At 42.7% G+C, this 24128-nt stretch overlaps 1 protein-coding gene across 6 annotated transcripts in view; it reads right to left on the minus strand.

The window, feature by feature from the left end:
• smad10a (SMAD family member 10a) overlaps positions 1 to 24128 on the minus strand; it is a 43196-nt gene that overhangs the window by 16135 nt on the left and 2933 nt on the right. For 3 of the 6 annotated variants that reach the window (XM_035633354.2, XM_035633355.2, XM_035633351.2), the window contains exons 2-5: positions 23525 to 23600; positions 19574 to 19817; positions 11947 to 12121; positions 11781 to 11804 (exon numbers count right to left, since the gene is read on the minus strand). In XM_035633354.2, coding sequence (XP_035489247.1) covers positions 11781 to 11804; positions 11947 to 12121; positions 19574 to 19817; positions 23525 to 23600 — 519 coding nt within the window. The remainder of the gene's footprint in view (positions 1 to 11780; positions 11805 to 11946; positions 12122 to 19573; positions 19818 to 23524; positions 23601 to 24128) is intronic. The other 3 variants (XM_035633353.2, XM_035633357.2, XM_035633356.2) reach the window with 3 other exon arrangements.

Raw genomic sequence — 24128 nt, forward strand, 5'->3', positions numbered from 1 at the left:
GCTTCCTTTAGGCAATATTATCAGAAAGCACCACATCAATTTCCATTGTTATGCAGATGATACCGAGCTGTATTGATCTCTAAAGCCAGATCAGGTAGACAAACTTCAGGATTGTCTTAAAGACATAAAGGCCTGGAGGACCTTTACATTTTTACTTCTAAATTCAGACAAAACCAAGGTCATACTACATGTATTAAACACCTCAGAGAAATATTATCTGAGCATATAGTTCCTTAGGTGGCATAACTTTGGCCTCCAGCTCTATTGTGAGCAACCTTGGAGTTATCTTTGACCAGGACATGTCCTTTGACTCGCACATAAAACAAGTCTCTAGGACAGCTTTCTTTCATCTGAGCAATACCAAGAACATTAGAAACATCCTATCTCAAAAGGATGCTGAAAAACTAGTTCCTGCATCTTTCACTTCTAGACTGGACTACGGTAATTCATTGTGGTTAGGATGTTTCCCAATAAGTGTGTGAAAAGCCTCCAGTTAATCCAAAATGCTGCAGCACGCGTTCTGACAGGAACTAGAAAAAAAGATATATTTCTCAAGTGTTAGCATCTCTGCATTGGCTTCCTGTAAAACTCAAAAATCCTGCTCCTCACCTACAAAACCCTTAATAATCAAGCTCCATCATATCTTACAGAGCTCATAGTTCCATATTATCCCAACAGATCACTTGGCTCTGTATACTGTTTACTGAACCATCTCTTAGATATGCTGCTATAGGCCTAGACAGCTGGGGGAGCTCCCATCATACATCAGCAGATGTTTCGCCCATAACTGAGTGCTGCTCATTGTGGGAACTGTTGGGTTTTCTCTGTAATAGTGTAATATTGACCTAACGTATGTAAAGTGCCTTGAGACGAAGTATGTTGTGATTAGGCGCAATACAAATAAAATTGAATTGAATTGAATTAAATTGAGCAGCCAAAGAGATGCAGGTTCGCGCTGCTGGACAACATGCATGCCGTTGAAAAATGTAATTTTATCTTAACCCGTCTCGTCAACAAAAACAAAACTTAATTTCATCATCATTTTCAGATCTATTTTTAGCTAAGCAAAGTCTCGTCTTAGTCATGGAAAAAAGGTTGATGACGAACATTTTTCGTCATAGTTTTCGTTAACAAAATTAACACTGCTCTCTCAAACAACAGCGAACCCTCCAAGGTTAGGTAACAGACTTAGGACATTCGCGCCGTAATAATATCTCCATATATGGAATGAAGTAGGGCATAGAGGAAACTTCAACGCTAACGTTCCTTGGCAACTTTCTGAAGACTGAGCTGGGCCTCGACGAAGACGCCGATCTACAAATTTAATGAGCTCATAAGCTCTGCCATAAATCCCGAGATGAAGCAATCTCAGGATCTATTCTGGTTAACTTCCAGAGATACGAAACCAAAGAGAGAATACTAAAAACCGCCAGGGCAAAGAAGATCACTCATGAGGGGGGAAGTGATTGTGTTTGCACACAACTTCCCTCCCGAGGTGAGCAGTAAACTTAAAGAATACGAAGACATTAAGAAGATTCTTAAAGAGAAACAATAAAATTGAAAATTGAGTAAAGATACAAACAAATTTCTTTTGTTTGTATTTGTTCATAACTACTACAATACTACACAATGTTTTATAAAAAGAGCTGCTTTTGTTTTGGATACTGCTTAGAAGACACCCCACAAGATAGGCCATTGTTCAAAGTCAAAAAACTTTTATTATTATTATGTCAGTTTTAATAAATCTAAATTTCTCTGGCATTTCTACTTTTTGCTGTATCCAAAAACATACCGAACCGTGACACCACTGTGTTGTATCGAACCGAACCATGAATTTTGTGAATTATTACACCCCTATACAATCAAATCCGGACGTATCACTCCAGGCAGTTTTCCTTGACACATTTGGCGCATTCTCAGGTTATAATAATAATAATAATAAATTTCATTATCAAACTCAACATACTAAAAACACAAACATTAACATTTAAATATAATCTGGGGGTTTGGGTAACCCGCTGTCCCAGTGACTTGTATAAAAGAAACTATGATACTGTAAGCAAAAAAGATTTTGTCCTTACCAGTTAAAATCCCATTAGCCAATTTCATGAATGGTTAGGGTTAGGGCTAGAAGAAACCACGGATTAGATATAGTACATTAACTATCAGTAAAGAAAGAGGTGGCATGTCATTTTCTAACCTCAGGGATTATTACTTTGCTGCCCAACTGAAAACAATAATTCTCTGGTGTGATGTCGGTGTAACGGGGGGATTGAACCCAAGAGCAGTACACCACGGGGAGAGTTGGCAATGTCCTTTATTGCAGCAGACCAGCAGGTTGGCAGAGAAAACAGGCTAAAGGCAGCTTGTAGCGTATACCAGTTGGAAGAGCAGTCCAGACGACTGGGGTGTAACACAGCTTAGAGTCTGTAAAATGAGGCAACCCACAGCATTGATGGCTGGAAACTCACGACGAAGAGCAGGTACAGGGAGAAGCCAGGCTGCCGAGGAGACAGGCAGACAGTGCTCCAGAAACACACTGACAAAGCTCGTAGTTGGGGGCAGAAGGCAGAGGTGTTTACCGTGGCAGGGAAGTCGGGGTGAATCCCTTGCCGTCAGATAATGCTCCTTCCCCCTCCGAGGATGGTTCCTCTTTGTTCGGGGTTTCAGGAGAAGGAGCAGGGGGAGCCTCACACCGGGGATTTACCTGGGCAGCCAAGGTCCTAGTGGGTTGGTCAGGGTGCTGCTGATGAAAATCCGTGATGAGTCGGGAGTCCACGATGTGTCAAGCAGGAACCCAGGATCTCTCTTTAGGCCCATACCCCTCCCAATCGACAAGGTACTGGAGGCCCCTTCCTCGACATCGGGATCAGAAGAGGCGATGGACGGAGTAGGTGAGACCCCCGTCGATGAACTGCGGAGGCGGTGGAGGTGGGGCAGCAGGGACAAGTGGGCTTTCTCGTCGGTGACCGCATGGACTGGGGGAGCTTGAGCCTCACCGCCACAGGTTTTAGGACCTTCTCCATGGTGAAAGGGACGATGAACCTTGGTGCCAATTTCTTGGATTCAACCCGTGGAGGAAGGTCTCGGGTTGACAGCCACACACAGTTGACTGCCCGACTTGGTATGTGGGCGCCTGAGAACGACGACGGTTGGCAGAGGTGGCATAACGTTCAGCCAAACGAAGGAGTGAAAACCTTGCTTGGGTCCAGGTGCGGTGACAACGGCAGATGAAGGTCTGGTTGGGACCAGGATGCTGGATTCTGTGAGACCATGCAGCGAAGCACCGTCTCCATCTCCTGGTTCTTACGTTCCATCTGACCATAAAACTGGGGGAGGAAAGACTGACCTTCGCTCCAACCTGTCCGCAGAACTCCTTCCAGAAAACAGAGGCAAACTGGGGTCCTCGATCTGATACCACGTCGACAGGGAGACCATGAAGCCGGAAGACGTAGAGGAGAACCAACCTGGCTGTCTCTTTGGCTGAGAGGAGTTTAGGCAGGTGCACAAAATTGGCCATCTTGCTGAACCGGTCTACCACAGTGAGGATTGGTTGTGTTGCCGTTAGATGGAGGTAGACCAGTGACGAAATCTAGTGATATGTGGGACCAAGGGCGATGTGGCACTGTAAGAGTCTGTAGGAAGCCAGCTGGAGCCTGGCGAGATGACTTGTGCTGGTTACAGACTGGCCAGACGTTTACAAACTCCCTTGTGTCCTCCTCTAGGGTAGACCACCAGAACCCCTGAAGGAGGACGTCACGGGTTCTTTGGATTTAGCTTGGAGGCGTGGGCCCACTGGACAACGTCAGACCTCAGGGTTTGGGGAACGAATAGACGGTTAGGGGGGCAAGCACTGGGTCCAGGTTGACCGTCGGTGGCAGACTTCACCCTTTCCTCAACCTCCCAGATCAAGGTGGCAATCCTGCCGGAGCCCGGGAGGATGGAATCAGATCCATTGACAGCATTCTCCTCCCCTTGGAACTGGCGAGACAGAGCATCAGGCTTGACGTTGCGGGAACCAGGACGGTAGGAAAGGGAGAAGTGGAAGCCGGTGAAAAACAGAGACCAACGTACCTGGCGAGAATTTGGTCTCTTGGATGTTCTGATGTACTCAAGGTTCTTGTGGTCAGTCAATACCAAAAAGGGTTGTTTAGTCCCCTCGAGCCAGTGTCGACCTGACGGCCGGCAGCTCCCTGTTGCCAATGTCATAATTTCTCTCTGCAGGTGACAGGCGTCGAGAGAAAAAGGCACAGGGTCGGAGTTTCTCATCCGTGGCCAAACGTTGAGATAAGACCGCCCCCAGTCTCACGTCGGAGGCATCCACTTCCACCACAAACTGACAATCTGGATCGGTTACCTGGAGGATGGGAGCGAAGGTGAACTGGGACATGAGGGTCAGAAAGGCTTTTTCTGCAGCCTGAGTCCAGAGGAAGGGGACCTTGGAGGAGGTGAGAGTTGTGAGAGGGGCGACAATGGAGCTGTAGTTGCGAATGAAACGGCGGTAGAAATTGGCGAACCCAATTGTAACTGCTTGCGGGAGTCTGGAACTGACCAGGAGGTTACCTCCAATACTTTGCCCGGATCCATCTGCATACTGCCCTGGCCCACAATGTACCCCAGGAAGGGGATGGAAGTGGCGTGGAATTCATACTTCTCATCCCTCACGAAGAGGGAGTTCTCCAGAAGACGCTGCAAGACAGTTTGGACGTGGTAGACATGCTCGTCATAGGATTTAGAGAAGATCAGAATGTCATCCAGGTAGACAAACGCATGACGATTTAGCATGTCTCTCAGCACGTCATTCACCAAGGCTTTGAACACAGCAGGGGCATTGTTGAGACCGAAGGGCATCACCAAATATTCATTACGTCTGGAGGGGGTGTTGAAGCCAGTTTTCCGCTCATCCCCCTCCCGGATCCAGACCAGATGGTAGGCGTTGCGTAAGTCGAGCTTTGTGAAAATGGTTGATCCCTGGAGCAGCTCTAACGCAGAGGAGATGAGAGGAAGGGGGTAGCGGTTCTTGATGGTGATGTCGTTGAGTCCCCGGGAGTCAATGCAGGGCCTCAGAGTCTTATCTTTCTTCTCCACAAAGAAAAACCCCGCCCCTGCAGGAGATGAAGAAGGGCGAATGACGCCTGCACCTAAAGAGTCATTGATATAGGTGTCATTGGCTTCCCTATCAGGGTTGGACAGGGAGTACAGACGCCCCTTGGGAGGGGATGTGCCGGGCTGCAGGTCGATGGAACAGTCATAAGGGCGATGAGGGGGTAAGGCCTTGCCTTGGCCTTACTAAATACCTCCCTGAAATCTTGGTACACAGGAGGAACCCCTGCCACATCTGGAGTCGACTTGGGCCAAGGCGCATGCAGAGGTTTGGCAGCTTGCCGGAGGCAGACCTGGTGGCAGGAAGAGCTCAACCCAACGATGGCGGCCATTGTCCAGTCTAGATGTGGGTTGTGTGACGACGCAGCCAATGGTACCCCAGGATCACAGGAATATGTGTTGACCGCAGGATGTGGAACTGGATGGTCTCATGATGGTTACCAGACAGGAACATGTGGACCGGAGTGGTCTGATGAGTGACAGTCCCAAGAAGATGACCGTCCAGGGCGTTGACTGCTATCGGGTGAGAAAAAGGAATCCAACCAATCCCAATCTGGCGGGCGAGCCCTTCATCCATGATGCTGGCATCAGCCCCAGAGTCTATGAAGGTGGAAAGGGAATGGGAACCCTCCTGGAGGAGAAGCTTGACGTGAAACAGGGGTCTTTGGTTTGGGAAAGGTTGCATGGAGGTATGGCTCACCAGTACTTCCCCTTCTACTGGTGAGCCCTGGCTTTTGCTGGACAGCAAGAGACAAAATGGCCGGCCTGGCCACAGTACAGGCAGAGATTAGCCTGTCGACGATGCTCCTGCTCCTCCGGTGTAAGGCTGGTGCGGCCTAGTTGCATGGGTTCAGGACCCCCTGGCTGTAGTCCTGCAGGGGTGGTGGAGCTGGTGGCAGAGGAGAATCTCTGTTGACGGCCATGAGGTTGATGACCCGAAGAGGCCTGCTTCTTCTCCTGTCTCCGAGCCCGAAACACGAAGATCCACTCAGATGGCGAGCCAAATCAACTCGTCAAACGTCGACAGGAGATCATGAGAGACTAGCTCATCCTTCATGTAGTCAGCCAGACCATGACGAAAAGCGTCACAGAGGGTCGAAGAGTTCCAGTCACTCCGGCGGGCCTTGGTGCGAAAGTCTATGGAGAAGTCGGCCACCTACTGGTTCCCCTGGTGAATGCTCATGAGACCTCGGGCTCTGCCTGAGCCGGAAACTCCCAGGCCAAAACGCTTACGAAGCTCTAGGGAGAATGCTTGGAATGAGGCACAGGCAGGAGTCTGTCTCTCCCACTCAGCGGTTCCCCAGAGACGAGCTCCCCCCGTCAGATGATTGATGGTGAACTCTACCTTAGCTTCCTCAGAGGCAAACGTATGGGGTTGCAGGTGAAATAGCAGGGAGCAGTTTTTCAAAAAGGGGCCACAGGTTTCAGGATCCCCAGCATAGCGTTCAGGGGTCCCCACTCGGGGCTCAGGAGCATACCTTGGCAGCGGTGCTGGGGGTGCAGGAACAAGTAACTGGGTTAAAGCAGTTGTTAGCTGCTGCATCTGGGTGGTTAAGGCTGCAAGAGTCTGTACTTGGTTATAAGCTGCTGCTTCGTGTCACTGAGGGACATTCTCAATCCTCTCTAAGCGACTTGATGGTGACGAGGTGTCTGCTGGGTCCATGACTGGCCAGATTGTACTGTAACGGGGGGGATTGAACCAAAAAGCAGTACACAATGGGGAAAGTTGGTCTGCTGGTCTGCTGCAATATGTCCTTTATTGCAGCAGACCAGCAGGTTGGCAGAGAAAACAGGCTAAAGGCAGCTTGTAGCGTATACCAGGCGGAAGAGCAGGCAATGTTTTTAAAACAATTAAACCTGTGGACCCCAGTGTTTCCCCTAGGTTTACTGGGTGTTTTGTTTTTTTGTTTTTTTTTTTGGGGGGGGGGGGGGGGGATGAAACGTTAAGTTTCATCCACAATCTTTAATACAGGAATGAGGAATAAGGTGTGTAAGGAAAGTGACCTTAAATGACTTCTGCTTTGCATTATATGTAAAATACAAAAAAAAGAAAAAAAGATAGGGGAAACACTGGGACCCAGTTAAAAAAAACTTGGACTGGTTGCATACGATACAGGATTCAAACCAAACTGTATGGACTCTAGGCTTCAGTTCTGGATGAGTAGAGGGATTACTGATTACTGTAGCGTAATGAAAAAATGCACTACAAAGCTTTCAAATACTAGAGGAAAAATACAACTTGGAAAAGGAGGATTTATTTTCAGATATTAGCAGTTACGCCACTACTTTTCAAAATACATCGATTTGACGTAGCAACACCTAAGCAACACCAAGAATTTTGTGGAAAAAAAAATTTATTATAACACCCCCATATTTTTCAATCATTAATTTTGATCATTTAATGACACCATGCTGTCATATAGCAACTGCTAAGCAACAGCAGTTGGAAAAACCTGGCGCTGCCCATGGAGACTAATCTGGAGCCTAACCGAGTGATACAGCTGGCAATACAAATATACTATATCAAGGAATCAAGGAATAGCAAAAGGCAGATGAATTTCCACCTGTTATATCAAAGAGAGATGCATGATAAAATAACCTCCCAACAATGGGAGAACATATGTGAGAATGTTTTTCTACTAATTTTTCTGCTTATTGGTGTGAATTTTGTTGGAAGAACCTTGTTCATTTTTTCATTACTCCTAAATTGAAAATGCATCAAATGTCATTAAGCCATGCATGCTGGAGGAGCTGTGGGGATGTGGAGGTGTCCAAAGATTCAAATATTTTGGGAGAATATCTGGGAAATTATCAAGCAAATTCTGGGTATGCAGACATGTGTATCACTTTATTTAGGTGATCTACCAGAAGAATTGACAAGATAACTTAACTAACTTCTGAAAATATTAAATTTTCCAGAAAAAAAAAAAATAGCTCGTTTATGTTTACAGGCCGATCCACCTACTATGGATTACTGGCTAGAAATTAACAAAGAGATCAATGAGATGGAAAAACTAACTTTTCCTCTAAGATTGAAATAGGATTTATATATTGCAAGATGGGCAAAATGGAATACATATGTATTTAAATAGAAGTGTGGCTTGTGGTATGCGTCGGCATCACATATTCATATATCATGAAAACATACTGGTTATATGTGACCGCTGTGACCTTTATGACATTTGTGATAAGGACGAAGGAAGATTGACATGCCAACAGTTGATTTGAGTTCTATTGTGTTATTGTTCTGTGTCACTGTTAATGATGCACAAAAATGTTTAGGAAAATTTAAGTTATACGAAAATTGAATGCCCCATGTATGCATGTATTTATTTACATTACATGTCACGTGTTGTTGTTGTTGTTGTTGCATCTATACGTGTGGTCTTTCTGCCCACCTCTCTCTCTCCCTCATTTTTCTCCTTTCACCAACCTGGTTCTGATTTCTTCCTGTTAAAAGGGAGTTTTTTCTCTCCAAGTGCTTGTGATTTGGTGCAATACAAATAAAATTGAATTGAATTATCAGACCAGTATCTCCCCTACATTTTGACCGGCGCTATTTATTTATGTATTACAGAGATTGGGCTCCATCTTACCTATGGTTGGGAACTCGTTAAACGGGCCCTGGAGATAAATTCTGAAAGACCGCAGTATCAATAAGCTCCGACATTATCAGCGCTGCTAACGGTATTGAAAAAAATTAATGCATTCGTCTATGATGAATTATCGCCATTCCCAATCCTGAGGAGAGATGCAGGGGGCGTGTTCAGCTCTCAGCGTGCGACACACGCAGCACAGACAGACATACCGCTCCGTGTGACGATGGCAGAGAGTGAAGAGGTGGAATGTTTGGTTGTACTTCACCAAAACCAATAGAGACAATGCTTGTTAACACAAGTGTAAAAAATGTTTTGCAAGTAAAGGCGGTAACACAAGCTGTGGAAACATTTGTTCATACTAACCCTTTTTTGTCAATTTCTTTATATATTCTTCTGTTCACTTTGCTGCTGTAATGCCCAAATTTCCCCATTGTGGGACAAATAAAGCTATATCTTATCTTATCATATAATTTAGTGATAGGGGCATAAAGTGAAAGTACATTTATGCCAAAAGCCCCTTCACAGCTGCAGCTAGTGGGAGGATGACTGAGGAGAGGGTGAACAAGTGAAAGACCTACAGCGGTTTACAACAGTAGAGTCCAACAGTCTGTCTGTACATATTGAGTTGTTACTTTTCTTCTCTGACAGGCTTTATGTTAGTCACATCATTCAACACACAACTGTGTAAAATGAGCACTTGAAGCTGTTTTGCCTGTTTGATGAATGTTTATTTGCTCTCTTGATTCTTGAACTTTTTGGGTAATATCTTCAAGGTTGAATGCACTTATTGTGAGTCACTTTGGACAAAAGCGTCTGCTAAATGAATGAAATGTAAGGTAATGTTATTTCTACTGGTTAGAAAGCAATAGGGGCATGGACAGTCAGTACTTCAATCAGACTAGTGACCACATTGCTACACAAAACTTCAGAAAAACACCATGCCGTGACATACATCCCTGTTATGTCTTTTTAATCTGCTTCAGTGGCCTAGAGTCGACAACACTTTTTTCCTGCTCTGAAAATGTTATGGAACAACACAACACCACAAAAACAGTAAAATTTTTCTGCAACGTGCTGCTGCTGTGACAAAGCTGTACAATGTGTTGGGATGCTGTTTATCCATAATGCAGTTTCGCTTTTAGTTTTGACAGTTACACATTTTTGTAATTTTGCCTCCATACACAACCACAATTGGATTTGAAATGAAACAATTAAGATGTGATTAAAGTTTGAATTTAGCTTTAATTCAAGGTATTATAGAGAATATTGCATTAACCATGTAGGAGTGACCGCCAATTTAGTCCCTCAATTTTGAGAGGACAATTGACTGACAAGCCGTTTCATGGCCAGGTGTGGCCTATTCCCTCATTATTCCACGACAAATAAAGTAGATAAGAGGTCTGGAGATGATTCCAGACATTTTATCTGATGTAGATTAGACTGATTGTAGATGTAGACTGTGGGTATAATAAACCTTTGCTATTTTGATGACATTTGACATGATCTCCTCCCCACATGTACATGTTCCACTATAACAAGGCAGGGGCACCTTCACTACATCCTGAGTTTGGTGCCACCCAAAAAGATTGTACCTGGTTCAAAATAATTCAAACAAGCCAAAGCAGTTTTTCCCCTACAACAAATAAGCGCTGTGGAGACAGTCCTGGCTATGGGAGATGTGCTCCACAAACAGAACACCAGCAGATTTTCATAATCTCTATTGACTTCAAACATGCATATGTACAGACTGCTTTACCGAAATTCCACCAACAGTCATGTTTGAAACAAAGGGAGAAATTCAAGCTTGCCATCCAAGTTGTTATGTCTAATGTATGAGAGTTTGTTTGTCCTTGGCCGTGTGTGTGTGTGTGTGTGTGTGTGTGTGTGTGTGTGTGTGTGTGTGTGTGTGCGTGCATGCATGTGTCTGCTGCAGTATCCAGATTCATTCTTCCAGACTTGTTCAGTCACTTTTAGTGATAAATGTTAAAGCCCCACTCTTTGCCTGTATACCTGTAGGTGTGTTGAAATTAAAGGTTTCTACGATGCATCGCGATGCGGACTTGGACGATGCTGCATCGATGCAGTGACTGACCATAATCGATTAAGCCTACTGCAGCTACTCACTTGTTGATTTTCGGACCGCGGCTAGACAATAAAGTTTTAGAGTTCAAAATGACTTCCTAGGAGAAGTAACGCCTGCCAAGGAAATAGCAGACCCAGCTCAGCCAAGAATTGATGCTGTTACCGAGTGTTTATTGTTACGCCTGTACTGTATCATTTATACGAAATAACAACACGGAGACCGTAGTATGAACCAGCGTGATCCAAAACGGAACAACAACAACTTTATTTATCACCGTCAAACACTTCAGCTCATCCACTCCCTTCTTCCGTTCTACATAAAATGTAATGTAACATAAATGAAATACCTAACACTATGTTGCTGTTTGCTAAGTGACCTTTTTTAGAGCAGTTAAAATATTAAATATATATATATATATATATATATATATATATATATACACACACATATATACATATATATATATATACACACACACATATATATATATATACATACATATATATATATACACATATATATATACACACATATATATATATATACACACACATATATATATATATATATATCTGACTGCTTTGATTCATTGATAAAAACATAGCCATGATGTGCAGTAATATCGAAAATGGAGGATGCATCGCATCGTGAAATCGAATCGAATCAAATCGTTGACAGGATAATCGTAATCTAATCGAATCGTGACACCAGTGAAGATTCACACCCCTATTTATCTGTAGTAGTATAAGTTACCATTCAGTTTGCTGTCAGTTCCCGCTCTGCTTTTACTGCCAGCCCACTGTGATCCCAGACTCAGGTATCCATTCCAGTCACCCTCCCTGCTCAAATCAAATCAGGCTTGCAAGTTTTTACACTAAACATTTTAAACCATCTTCAGTCTCTGTCCCTGGGTTTGCACTTAGACTAAACCATAACATACGTGTGTATGGACATGACCTGAATGTCATGATGTGGTGCTTTAGAATAAAACTCACCTGTGTTTTGAAGGCTGAGGCCAACTGTAAGAGAAGACAGAGAACAATGATTGAATGTCGTACAGAAAACAAAGCTTTAGTTTGTTAAACTACGATAAAATTAGCACAGAGATTGTAAGACCTGTGAAGTCCCACTCAGAGTTGTTTAAGTATGAAGCTGACCTACCAATGCCTGGAGACACCACCCTCTCATAATGGTAGGGGTTGACACACACATTGTCATACTTTAGGTCAAAGGCGTACTGGCAAAACTTGACATGCTTGAGTTCATTCTTGTGGAGGTCAGGCCAGCGCCACAGCCGTGCATAAATGACATGAGGAAAACCTTTCCTCCCTGCCACCTGAGGAGAGAACACAGCAACATTACAAGTGTCAAAACCTTATTTATTTCACCACTCAACCATCAGTAGAGTGTATCTTTAAATATTGTTTTTGATCTCAGATGTCTGCCATGTCTGTCTGACTGAATGCACACAACCAACATTTATTTATGTTGTCTATAGACTGCCATAGCTTGCGCAGCAGAGAGGAAGGGAAGTGATGTACCTTTGGACAATCATTTGTTTTTGGCCTCAACACTAGAACTACAGATATACAGTACGTATGATATATATTAAACATAAAACATGGGTTAGAACTGTTGCCTCACACCAAGACAGTTCTTGGTTTGAATCTTGGTTCGTCATCAGGACTGAACCGACTGAACCAACCAAACACCCAACCAGGGTCTTTCTGTGTGGAGTTTGCATATTCTCCCCGTCTGTGTGGATTCTCTCCGGGTTCTCCGGCTTCCTCCCACAGTCCAAACACATGCAGATTGAGGTTAACTGGAGACTCTAAATTGACCATAGGTGGGAATGTGAGAGTGAATGGTTGTTTGTCTCTGTATGTTGGCCCTGTGATGGGGTGGTGACCTGTCAAGGGTGTACCCTGCCTCTCGCTCAATGTCGGCTGGGATTGGCTCAATCCCTCCCACGACCCTTAAAGGATAAAGTGGTATAGATAATAGAATGTTGGATAAAACTTGAAACGTTAAATTACTTCAGTTTGTGTAGCAGTACTTTTGAACATATTCAGCACATTTGAACAACACTGCGATAATATCGATAACATGATAATTTTGGTTACTATAATAGTGCTACAAAATTTTCACACCGTTTCATCTCTAGATTTGACCCTTTGTCAAAATTGCTCAGGTCTTTACACCTGGACATTTCTCCCTCACCCAACACATTGATATGATGCTGACTGAAGGTACACTTAAGGTATAATGTCGCAGAGAGCTTGACATGGATGGTTGTGAAAAGAGAATTAACAATATTTTTATCTATGAGTGGTCATAATGTTTTACTCATTGGTATATACAGATGTCTCTGGTTTATTTTGACCTGCTTTCTGACGTGCTACGGCAGTGACACCGCAGGGGCAAAAGGACGGTTAAGTGTTGTCTGCACTTGAGTGTAGACGCAAGGAGGCAGCAGTATGCTTGAATTCTGTTGACAGGATTTTAGGAAAATTTAAAAAATACAATACAAAGTCCATGTTTTTTACTTGGGTAAATCATTTATAGTAATTTTACAATAGATATCTATGCATTGCGTTTCAGATTTTTTTTCCCGAGCACACTTGAACGCAGTACAGAAGCTTGTCAGCGTTGCCACTTTCTTCATGCATCTGTCGACACAACCACCTGGCGACGAGCGGGTAAGAAGTCTTTAAACTTCAGTGGTGTCTTAGTCTAGTTTGTATGTTGATTTTGATGACTTGGCGGTTCATGTGTTTTTCGTTGAAATTGAAGTCAGTGAACCTGAGGTCATTTTGAAATGTCCACTTTTGTTCGCTAAAGTTAACGTATGTGACATAACGTTAGTTTACTAGGTTACAGACTTGATGCAGGTAGTAGGGCCTATACTTCGGCTCGGTATTGCCCTTGCACATAATTTAATCCACTGAACACTCGTCTATGTATTTTGCTATTCCACAATGCAGGAGAGAAACGTCTCGCTCTCTCTGTCTCTGTCATGGGCAGCTAGCCTTTTTCCCTAGACGACACACTGCAGGAGGCGGCAGCACATACACACACGCACACAGAGAGACCCTGCTCTGCTCAAAACCCTGGTTACACAGCAGGGGAAGGAGGCTGCCTAAAGGCAAAGTCTATCTTGCCTTATTATTTTCACCCTTTCTCTATCTGAATGTTGTATTGGTGGTAGTAGAAGGACCTTCTAATTCATTTGTAGCAAAATGCAGTGGTCTTAAAAATATGAGACAAATCATTCTCTGGAAATAATCTGTTCATAATTTAATACAAATTGCTTCTTTTAATAAAAATTCCCGCAGGTACCAAGTCATTATTTATGTTCACTGTACAACTTTAAAATGTACAACATTTCCTTCCAGTAGAGCATTTCCCCCTACAGGGTCTGAGGTCCACCCACCACAGTCTCTCAAAATCCTATGGGAAACACTGGTTTGTTAATATTAACTATTATTTGTTATTGTTTGTCATTTGTCTATTACAGAGAGAAGTGAGGAGACAGAACGCACAGGGAGGGATAGCAGAGGATGCAGTGTCAGTTTTCCCTTTTTAAAAGTTTTTTTTCTTTCGTTTTAATGTCAGAATTCACATACATACATAGAGTTCATTTTGTAACCTAAAAGTAGTTAATTACTATCAACTATTATTTTTTATTGTCTGTCATTTGTCTTTTACAGAGGAAGACAGCATGAGAGCAGCAGAGCAGAGAGTACATGTGTCAAGAGTCATGAAATCAAGATATATTTTTATGTAGCTCTGATGGTAATGAGTAAAAAAGACAGTCAAGCATCCAGCTCTTACCATAATATCCTACATTATTGTGCCATGCATAAGACGTAAAAATCTGGCCATTTCCACCACTGCCTCCGACCACAAAGTGGGTTGCAAAGGCAGAGTGGCACTCTGTATTGCTGCACAGGAATTATACAAAGCTACAATAAGATGATTTTCATTTTCGATAGTATCGAAAATACCGAAGCAGATCTCCAATCAGATTTTCAAGTTACCCAAGGATGCTTAAAGATACAAGACGGGAGAAAATCAACTGATCCTCCGACCACCATGGTTAGTCCCAGAGAACTACCAAGGAGAGTAGAGAAGGAAAGGGTCTAAGTGCTGTTTGGCGATACATATTCCTTTGTGGCAGATTCTCAAAGAAAGGCAAAAGACTCCAACAAGCCTTTTTGTAAACAGTGTTGATGTCAGACAAGTAAAGGATTTTTAAGAGGGGATAGCGCAATTCCGAGTGTAGTGTAGATGGCTTGACAGCAGTTACAAATCGGTGTCGTCCAGAGGAAGAAACTACACGTTTGTTTTGAAGAATGCAGGACAACGACGTAGTAATGTTGCATGAACAGAGAAATTTTGAATTTCTCAGACACCAACAGAGACTCATTTCCTGCAACAAACCCACTGGACTTGGAGGGAGGGAGTCAGTAAAAGTACTGTAGCGATCATCCAGAAGAACAGGAGGTCAGAGTGCTGGTGTAGGTCAGGCGTTTATTAAGTCCAACGCAGAACAACAACATGAAATAGGCGCACACAAAACAAACAGCAGGAGAACATACAGTCTATACTGGGCGCACGCATTCATAGACACCTGAGAAAACCCTGCGTCTCCCCCAAACACTCTCCCACTCCCCTAACTGATGGACAGGGTTGCTTCAGTACTAATGCTGTGTTCCAGTTTACCTCGGAACTCGGGGTAGTGATTTTTTTCCCACCTCCCGAGTCGGAATTCCAACTTCTTTTTAACGTGGTATTGAAAGTGGTATCGAGTTATCGTTTTTTATACTAGTATCGTATCGAAGTCTAGAATTTTGGTATCATGACAACCCTACTGCAGATAAATTATTTCTCTACCCCCTCCTAGCATTATCGAGCCACTGCCGCGCAAAGCAGGTCAAAATAAACCAGAGACATCTGTACCTATACACGCACAAATTGGGAGATCACTGTCTTGATGGCTGATTTTACAATATGTCAGGATTAAAATCCCATATCAACTATCATAAAATTATGTGATTGTTGTGTTTTGCTTTCACAGTACCACGCAGGAACACAGTGAGCTTTCACAACAACCAAACAACCAAACGAGCAAATACCCCAGAATTCACCAAAACAGGTTGGGTGTGAATGAACGATAAACCATGATCAGTCCCGACAGCACAGGAAGAGGATGGGGACAAGTTAAGGGGAGGGAGTAGCTGTTATGCAGTATTATAGTTTCATGGTTTGGTTGGTTCTTAACACATTATAGTTGCTTTGTAAATGGTAATGGACTGTACTTATAAGATGGGATGCACCGAAATGAAAATTGTTGCCCAAGTTTTTTTCACCCTGTGGTCTGTTTCAGCCTCTTTCTATAGACCACGCATTTGTAGGCCTGTAGAGATAATTACGTTATCGACTCATCGTACCATACATGAACATTACCTTGATAATCGCCATCGCCCATGTTACCGACTTTACTTGCAAAACACTTGTGGCAATGAGCATTGTCTCTTTCGACTGGTTCACTCTCTATTGCCACACGGAGCAGCCGGTCTGTCTCTGTGTCTCTACATGCTGCGTGTGGGGTCGGGCAGTGAGAGCTGGACACGCCCCCTGCAACGGGCAAGCTCTGAGATACAGACAGAGTGCTCAGGATTGGGGAAGATTCATCATAGATGAATGTGTTAATTTCCTCAACACCATTAGCAGCGCTAAATATGATAATGTAAAATTAAAAAATTAATATCTGCTGGTTGCAATGAATGCACACACAGTTTTCTGTAACAACAGCATCTTCCCCGCGATCTGTGCGATTCCTCTGAAAAGCAAAGCAGATCATATGCCCAATTAAGATCGTCCACTTTATAAAATCGCCAGATCGCACATCCCTAGGTGTGTTTGTTGACAGGCAGTCACGCTGCTTCAATCCTGTACTCTGTTCTGTGTCGCAGGCACAGCTCACAAATCATCTTATCATCTGCTTTAAGATAACATTTCTCTCAGCAGCCTAGGTTTCCTCTATGTTCATTTTGCAAAATTATTGCAGCCGCGCTGCTTCAGAATTGTATTAAATGTCATGAAGTCGCAATTACACGTCTCTGCGAGGGCTTTTATTTGGACAGGACAAGACACAACGATGAGGGCGCTGTAAGCGACACGCCCCCAAGGAGAGACAGTGAGGAGTAGGGTTACCAGTTTGGTGCCAAAAAGTGATCGTCCGCCAGAAACTGATTTAATGTATAAAATAAAGAAATTATTGTAATTATCCTTATGACTGCATTATTTTACCTGCTCTGTCCTAGATTATAACCAATGCATGTTTTTTACCTGTTGAAATACCGTTAAATGGGCCATACAACCCATAAAACACATAATATCGCCTGCCAAAAAGGACGGAAATCAGTTTCTGGCAGACGATCAGTTTTTGGCACCACACCAGGTACCCGTGAGAGCAAGGAGCAAGCGCTTAGCATGCATGTGTAGCAGGTATGGAAAAGTGTTTGTATTCCACCAAATATCCCTCATTTTACTGTGTATTCATTTTTGTTTATTTGCTCCTTATTTAATGAAGGGACGTTTTGTGGACATGCTGTTCGTTTTCCCGGCTCTCGTCAGACGATGTTGGATTTGGCCGAGAGCGGTAGGTTCTTTGTGTAGCGCGAGGCGGATGTATAAAATGCGATGTTTAAGGTGTATTTAAGTATTAGACAGGCTGATTGTGCTTTGTATAGATTTTCAGCAGTTGGACTGCTTCATTTTCTTCCGTGTATTTTTGTTTATTATTCAGTTCTTAGTGTTTTAGTGAGCTAGGTTACATGCCATGTGTTCACATGTATCTGCATTGGCATTCGCCATTTTGTGTCATGCACTGCGCCCGTAAAGTATATGTATATTCTCTTTTTGTTGTTAGGCGTGTGTTGAGGGCATATGACCAACGCTGTGTTTTTCCTTTCTAAAACACTAAACAGGTATGTTATTTGCACAGGACTTAATGTGAATTAAAATGTGTATTTTGTAATGCTGTGAGGATGCAATTAAAGTGTGGGTGTGAGACATCTGAGAGCAGTTTTATATAGGCTATATATTACAAAAGTATTTTTATATTCTTATTTAGTATTTTTGCATTTATTGTTTCATTGGTGGGAATTTTATTTTATTAAGAAATGAAAAGTATTTCTGAGACGATGTTGGATCTGGCCGAGAGCGGCGTGTGTTGAGGGCATATGACCAACACTGTGTTTCTCCTTTCGTAATCACTGAACAGCTTGCAGCAGCAATAAATGTCCTGTGCCAAAGCCTGAGTCTTCAGTCGTCTGCTACACACGTTAGACACAATGCAGGTAACCGGTACTGAGGCAAGGCCGGTTACACATGCTAACAGAATTCTTGCTATAATCAAACAGAGAAAGCTACGACAAGGAAAAGTGCAGTAAATGCGAGTCGTTTATTAGTTGCAAGTCGGGTCGCACTTCGAATCTTGACAAGGGGCACATTGATTTGGAGCGATGCACAGTGTTTGCTGTCCTGCGGGAGTGCTTCTGTGACACAAGCATTTCACAAGCACCTTCAGTAAAGAGCTTTAACATGCAGTTAGATGTTGTACACTGAATGCACATAGTTATCACATTTTGCCCCTATTGCTGCTTTGATGAACTGCCCTCGCTGCTGAAAAAAAATCCTATAGGAAACTGGCAGAGACACAAATGCTTAGGAGAAGAGTGCAGTGATTCAACCACCAATAGCACTTTGCTAATAGCTCACATGATTCAGTTGCAAAAAAATGACAATAATATTGTTGATCGCAATAATTCTAGCCTAATAGATCATCAGAAAAAATTGTGACATTCCTACATGTGCTGCAGCTAATCACCTTGTTAGCTGCTCACATGAGGCGAATAGAGAGAGAAGTTTCTTGATTAATGCCTCTGGTTTGTGGTGAATCAGGCAGATCAAAAGATATTTTTGTGTCATTCTTCTGACATGTTCAATACTTCCACACTGCTGACATGTTTTTGCGCACGCCTCATTTCATGCTAGCTGCTTTTTGATCGCGTCAATTAAGACACTGTTCGGTAAAAATTATTCTGTCTTTTCACTTATTCAGCCGAACACTGAATGGGCTTTTTTGCTATTTTCGGCTAAACAATTTCAGTGACGGAACATTCGGTGCATCCCTAGTACTTATATAGAGCTTTTCTAGTCTTATCGACCACTCAAAGCTTCACAACAAAAGTCACATTCACCCATTCACACACACATTCATACAGAGCCGCTATTTACCACGCTTTTTCTGTCACATTCATACACTACTGGAAGAGCTGTCAGAGAAAGCCTAGGGCTAAGTGTCTCGCCCAAGGACACATCGGCATGCAAACTGGGGAAAGCGTGGATGGAACCGCTGACCTTCGGGTTGGTGGACGACCATCTCTCATCCATGAGCTACAGCCACCAATTTGTACCTTCACCATTTTAACGTACATGCAGTATATATGCCTTATATGTATATGACTTATTTAAAATTGCCACCTGCTGGATGTATTATGAAATAAATGTATCATGCTTTGTAGTTTTTTATTTACAATGAACATTCCTCATTATTAATGAAGATTAATGAGGTAAAATGGTGTGGAGGTTAGCCCTAAAAGGACACTTAATTAGATAGCAGTTTCAATTAAATATGAGTTCTTTAAATATAGCATTAAACCAAAAGGAACGCACATAAAATACGTATAATAAGTCTTCTTATGGGAGGAGGACTGACCTGCAGCCGTCCATCCAGCGTCCTCTGGATGGTGACACACTTGCTGGGATGGACACCATTGGTGGTAATGGCAGTGATGAGCGAGTCCAGCTCATCCTTCTTCTCCTTCAGCTTCTTCACCAGGCTTTCAATGGCCCGTTTGGCGAAGCCCTCGTTTTCTCCGCCCTGCCGGTGGCACATGAGGCTGTGGACGATGCTGAGGCAGGCGTCATTGCTGCTTGGAGGGTTCACTGACATGATGCTGCTGCCACAGGACACAAGAGGAACACTCCTTACACTTAATGAACACATAATATCCACTCAGCCCTGCTCATGTTGGCCTTTCCTTTACTTTATTTGTATGTGAAGGAAGATATAATAATAATAATGCATATATTTTAGCAGATTTCTTGTTGCTCTACACAGGGAGGCCAACATTACTTGTTCAAAAACAATCTTCCTAGAAAAAAATGTCAAGAATCATTCTATATAAATTGACTATTGACCTCGACTGTTATCGACTGCACAGCTCAAGTGATCTGGTGCAACAACAATTCATGAATACAAACAAAAATTTTCTCTTGACAGCTATATTTAATTAAAAAAAAGAAGATAAAAGAAAATAGAAAACTAACATGTTGTAGTGAGTGAGCTAATGCTAAGAAACTGAGACTTAATTCACAAAGAGAATTAGTTAATGAGCCTGGTTGCTGCTGTGGAAGTGTCTCTTTAGAGCAATAAGCAGAGGGACAAACCCTAATAACCCTCACAAAAGGGACACAAATCATGGAACTCCAGTCTGATGCATCTTTATGATACATACCTCACGTGTGACTGGGGCACACTTCGTCACATCTGCAACAACAAGCAGATGACTGCACAGAAAGTGCACTTTCATTTAGTTTAGATTGCACATCATCTGCCTATTTGAAGTAAGGCTGCAGCGAACTATTATTTTTTTATTGATTAATCTAACAATTATTTTTTTCGATTAATCTAACTATTATTTTCTGTTTGGTAGATTAATTCTTACCAATAAATAATAACCATAACTTATATTAATCTTTCAACCTTTAACTCAAGCATTTTCTCAAAAGAATACTTACAAATAAAAAATTCAAATAAAAACTTTCTATGGAGTAGTGACATTAAACTGAGGTATTAAAAATAAAAATTGGCATTGAAACAACAAGTTTTGGCACTGAAAAAATGTTCAACTGAAAAATAAAACACAAACATTAAAAAATTATAATCTCACAATCATATTATCTTTATTTTCATTCTGATTTTTTTATGCATCAATCTTTACATTTTTAATTGAAGTCTGGCTTTTTTCAATGACAGTTTTTTACACTGTCAGGACATTTACAATGTCACTGGTTTTAAGTTTAGCTTTCTGTCACTGTTTTGGCGGGGAGAAGAGGGGCTTGAGGGGAGGGATTTAAAGAGAATTTGCAGACTGGTGGGAGCGACATAGCATGCTATGCTTAGCAGATCACATTGATCAATGTGGTTTATCAGCAGACCTATTTTGTTCCGTAATCTTTTATTCCCGATTGCTAACGTGCATTGGTCCAAGTCACACTGTCAAAACTCTTCACACAGTCAGCAAAACAGAAGTCTATGTGGCCCAAACTGTGGATCGTTTTCCATTGTTTCACACAAAAAGCATTACCACACTCTCCAAAATCCATTTAGTGTTTTCTCATTCATACTCCACCAACTGCAAAACACTATATATTTGCAGCACATTTTTCAAATGCTAACACACTCTTCAAAACTGCTAAAAACACATTCAAAAAAGAATGATGGCAAATTTCATGCATTTCTGCATCTGTTGACATATAAAGATAATCTTGCAGAATAATTACAATTAAATGAAATAATAATCATTCCGAACATATCTGACTACAAATTCAGATGAAGGCCTAGATATGTGTTTTTAGTCTCATGACCAAACCGAGAACAGGGGACAGCTCAGAATGATTTTGTTTGGAATCATGGAAGACAGGTTGGTTTAATTCAATTATCAACTCAATTTTCTTTTGTATAGCGCTAAATCACAACATACATTATCTCAAGGCACTTTACATAGTAAGTTCATGACCTTATAATATTACAAATAAATTCAACAGTTCCCACAACGAGCTACGTGGAAAGAAAAAATAACCTTTTACTCTCCAGTAGAACTGGACTCAGTTGTGGGCGGAACATCTGCCTGACATGCAGGAGAGAGTGAGAACTAGAACCCTCACTGTACTGTACAGTATGAGTGATTATACTATACATGTGGTTGTCTGGTTTTATTGCAGCCCTGGAATTTGATATGATTTTTTTTGTTTCAACCTTTTACAGTAGATTAAATTATGCAATCTGATTCATTCTTCTAACATATACTCATTCAGTACAGTCCATAAAGTAAATGATTTATGTGAAAAATCATTAAAACTTAAAAGGTAAAAGTTCATCATTTAGGTGTTGCTCCCTGTTGTTAGTGTTTTTTAGGTCAGTGTGTTGTGACTGACAGTGTTTGCTTTCTGACTGAGAATATTTGTCAGTGTTCGGGTGGAACGATCTTATTTTGACGCATGTACGAATTGTTGTGGTGAGTCAAGTGAGTTTTGGAGGTGAGATTACTTGTTTGGCCCAGACACATGTTGGTGATGCATGATGCCAGTATGTAGAGTTTTGAAAAAGTGGCTCCAGTCTTGAACAATGCTTGTTCGCAATTGAAAAAAACTGTAAAGACTGCACCACACTGCCGGCACCTGAACTGCCCTCGCTGCTGAAAAAAAATCCTATAAGAAACTGGCAGAGACACAAATGTGTAGGAGAAGAGTGCAGTGATTCAACGACCAATAGGGCTTTGCTAAAAGCTCACATGATTCAGTTGCAAAAAAAATGACAATAATGCAACCCAGGCACAGAGCTCCGCAGCCCGAGCAATGTGCTGCCGGGGCTGCGTATGGGGCGAGGTGCCAGAGCCAGAGCAGGGCCCCAGGGCCGACAGTGTGGAGAAGAGTCTGTGGGCTGCGGAGCTCTGTGCCTGGGGTGCATGATGGGGGTCACTTAGGATAGCATGCTATCTCGCTCTCTCGCCAGTATGCCAATTAATCTTAAATCGCGTCCTCCTTGTCCCTCCCTTTAAGCCCCTCCTCTCCACGCCAAAACAGTGACAGAAAGTTAAAACTGAAAACCAGTGACAATCCAGACAGCGTGAAAAAAAACTGTCATTTAAAAAAGACAGACATCAAGGAAAAATGTAAAGATTGAAATTGAAGAACCCATCATAATGCATAAAAATATCAAAATAAAATAAAATAATATGATTGTGAGATTATAATTTTTTATGTTTGTATTTTATTTTGCAGTTGAACATTTTTTCTGTGCCAAAACTTGTTGTTTCAATGTGAATTTTTATATGTAATACCTCAGTTTACTATTACTGTTCTAGCTGCAATTGATTACATCTACGTGTCGTTGCAGCCCTAATTTGAAAATGAAAATGAAAACTCACATGGACTTGTACACTCAATTTTCAAGCAAGCATACACAACAAAATGCTCATAGGAATGATAATATGAACATCTCCATCTAGTGTCCATGCATCTATCTGCTAACAATATGTAACCTCTGCTTTCCTCTCCTGTTTGTTGGTGAATATTTTTAAGGTCTAACTACACAGTTGGACCTAAAAAAAATTCTTGTCATACTATAGTTATTACAGAAGCCCATGTTGACAATTTCAAACCACAGCCAAACAGTGTGAACACGATGTTCCAACTCAGTTGGAAACAGGGTTGTGAAGCCATGACAGCGACCATAAAGTCACCAGTTCAAACCAAATCTCATTGTGTTGGTGTAAGAGACATCACAACATTAGCATATCAGCCACCTTGCTTGCTGTCGTGGTCATTTGATGTTATTGCAGTCACTGAGAGTCATAATACTTAGTAAGACTGTCTTGCTTACCTGGTATTAATTTGGTCAGCCAATGAGTGACCAGAAACTTCATTGGCATCGTGATGGCCCAGCTCTGAATCAGTCCCTGTTGGTAGAGCAGGTAGATCAGGGTTTAGTGGATGCCAGTCAAGAGTAGTGTTCGACCGATACATCGGCCGATGTTTGCGTTTTGATCCGCGGCTGCTACGTTCGCCAATAGTTTTTTTTGGGAGGGCAGATCCGGTCGCCTATCGGGCCCGGCCCCGCTCTCTCCGGAACCATTTACCCAGCGCCGTCACGGCGCCTCTGCCCTAGGCTGCCGCGCTGCACGCCCACCGGGTACCCAACTCTCCCTTCTCCTCCAGAGAGCGGGAGGGGGATTCAATGTCTCCCACCCCGCCACTCCTCCGACGACTTCTCGCTGGCTCCGGCCGGCTTAGTCGTGGGTCGCGGTGGACGGAGCGCCCGGTAGGTTTGTGTCTTTCTCCTCTTTCTCCAAACCCTTTGCTTCGTGGAAAATGACTTTTTAATCTCAGGGGGGCCGCCGCTGCCGGACGGGCGCGAGGCTCGTGGTTGCTGTTTTACACATCCTCCACGTCCTCGCGCTCTCTTTGCTCGTCGGCTGGCTCTTCTC

Source organism: Scophthalmus maximus, chromosome 5 (assembly GCF_022379125.1).
Source record: "Scophthalmus maximus strain ysfricsl-2021 chromosome 5, ASM2237912v1, whole genome shotgun sequence".
In the NCBI taxonomy this organism is placed as follows: Eukaryota; Metazoa; Chordata; class Actinopteri; order Pleuronectiformes; family Scophthalmidae; genus Scophthalmus; species Scophthalmus maximus.